A 553-nucleotide genomic window follows, 5' to 3' on the forward strand; every position below is an offset into this window, starting at 1 on the left:
TATAGGTATATTGATGTAGATATACAGTATTTTTTATCTATAGATATATTTATATGCATACCCATATTGATGGTACCATACATATCAATACACACATTGTTGATGGCTATATATACCATTATGCACGCCCATATTGGTGGTTGTCTCGACATACCGTGAACACAGACTTCGCTGGGGTCAACAGATCGAGGAACGCTTGCCTGCCGGCTCCCTCTTGCCACACAACGACAGTGTATAGTAACTGAGCCATCGCCACCGACGCACACATCTTGCCAGAGTTCAGACTGTGTTGAGTGAGATTGATAACACCAGCGTAAACACGGGTACAACCTGACACCATCACAGGCCCAGTTAAATTGTGGGGATATCAACCGCCTGAACAAAGGCATGCATTTAAACTCGGCACACACAGGTATTTCTCTTTTCGCAGCACATTTTTTACATTTGGCATCTTCATGTCAATAACTGAATTTTTAAGTTAGGTGTCGCTCCCGAGTTCGACTTCTCTGGATATACAACAATGGTGTGCAGCAAGTGCCTCATCGCCCCATCG

At 43.8% G+C, this 553-nt stretch overlaps 1 protein-coding gene across 1 annotated transcript; it reads right to left on the bottom strand.

Moving 5' to 3' along the window:
- Window positions 1–118: 118 nt before the first annotated feature.
- Window positions 119–284, bottom strand: SARC_18245 (hypothetical protein; the record flags this gene model as incomplete). Its single annotated transcript, XM_014287674.1, has 1 exon — window positions 119–284. A coding segment is annotated over one exon (166 nt), but the record flags the coding sequence as incomplete, so codon positions are not given.
- Window positions 285–553: the final 269 nt, after the last annotated feature.

Source organism: Sphaeroforma arctica (assembly GCF_001186125.1).
Source record: "Sphaeroforma arctica JP610 unplaced genomic scaffold supercont1.14809, whole genome shotgun sequence".
NCBI lineage: Eukaryota > Ichthyosporea > Ichthyophonida > Sphaeroforma > Sphaeroforma arctica.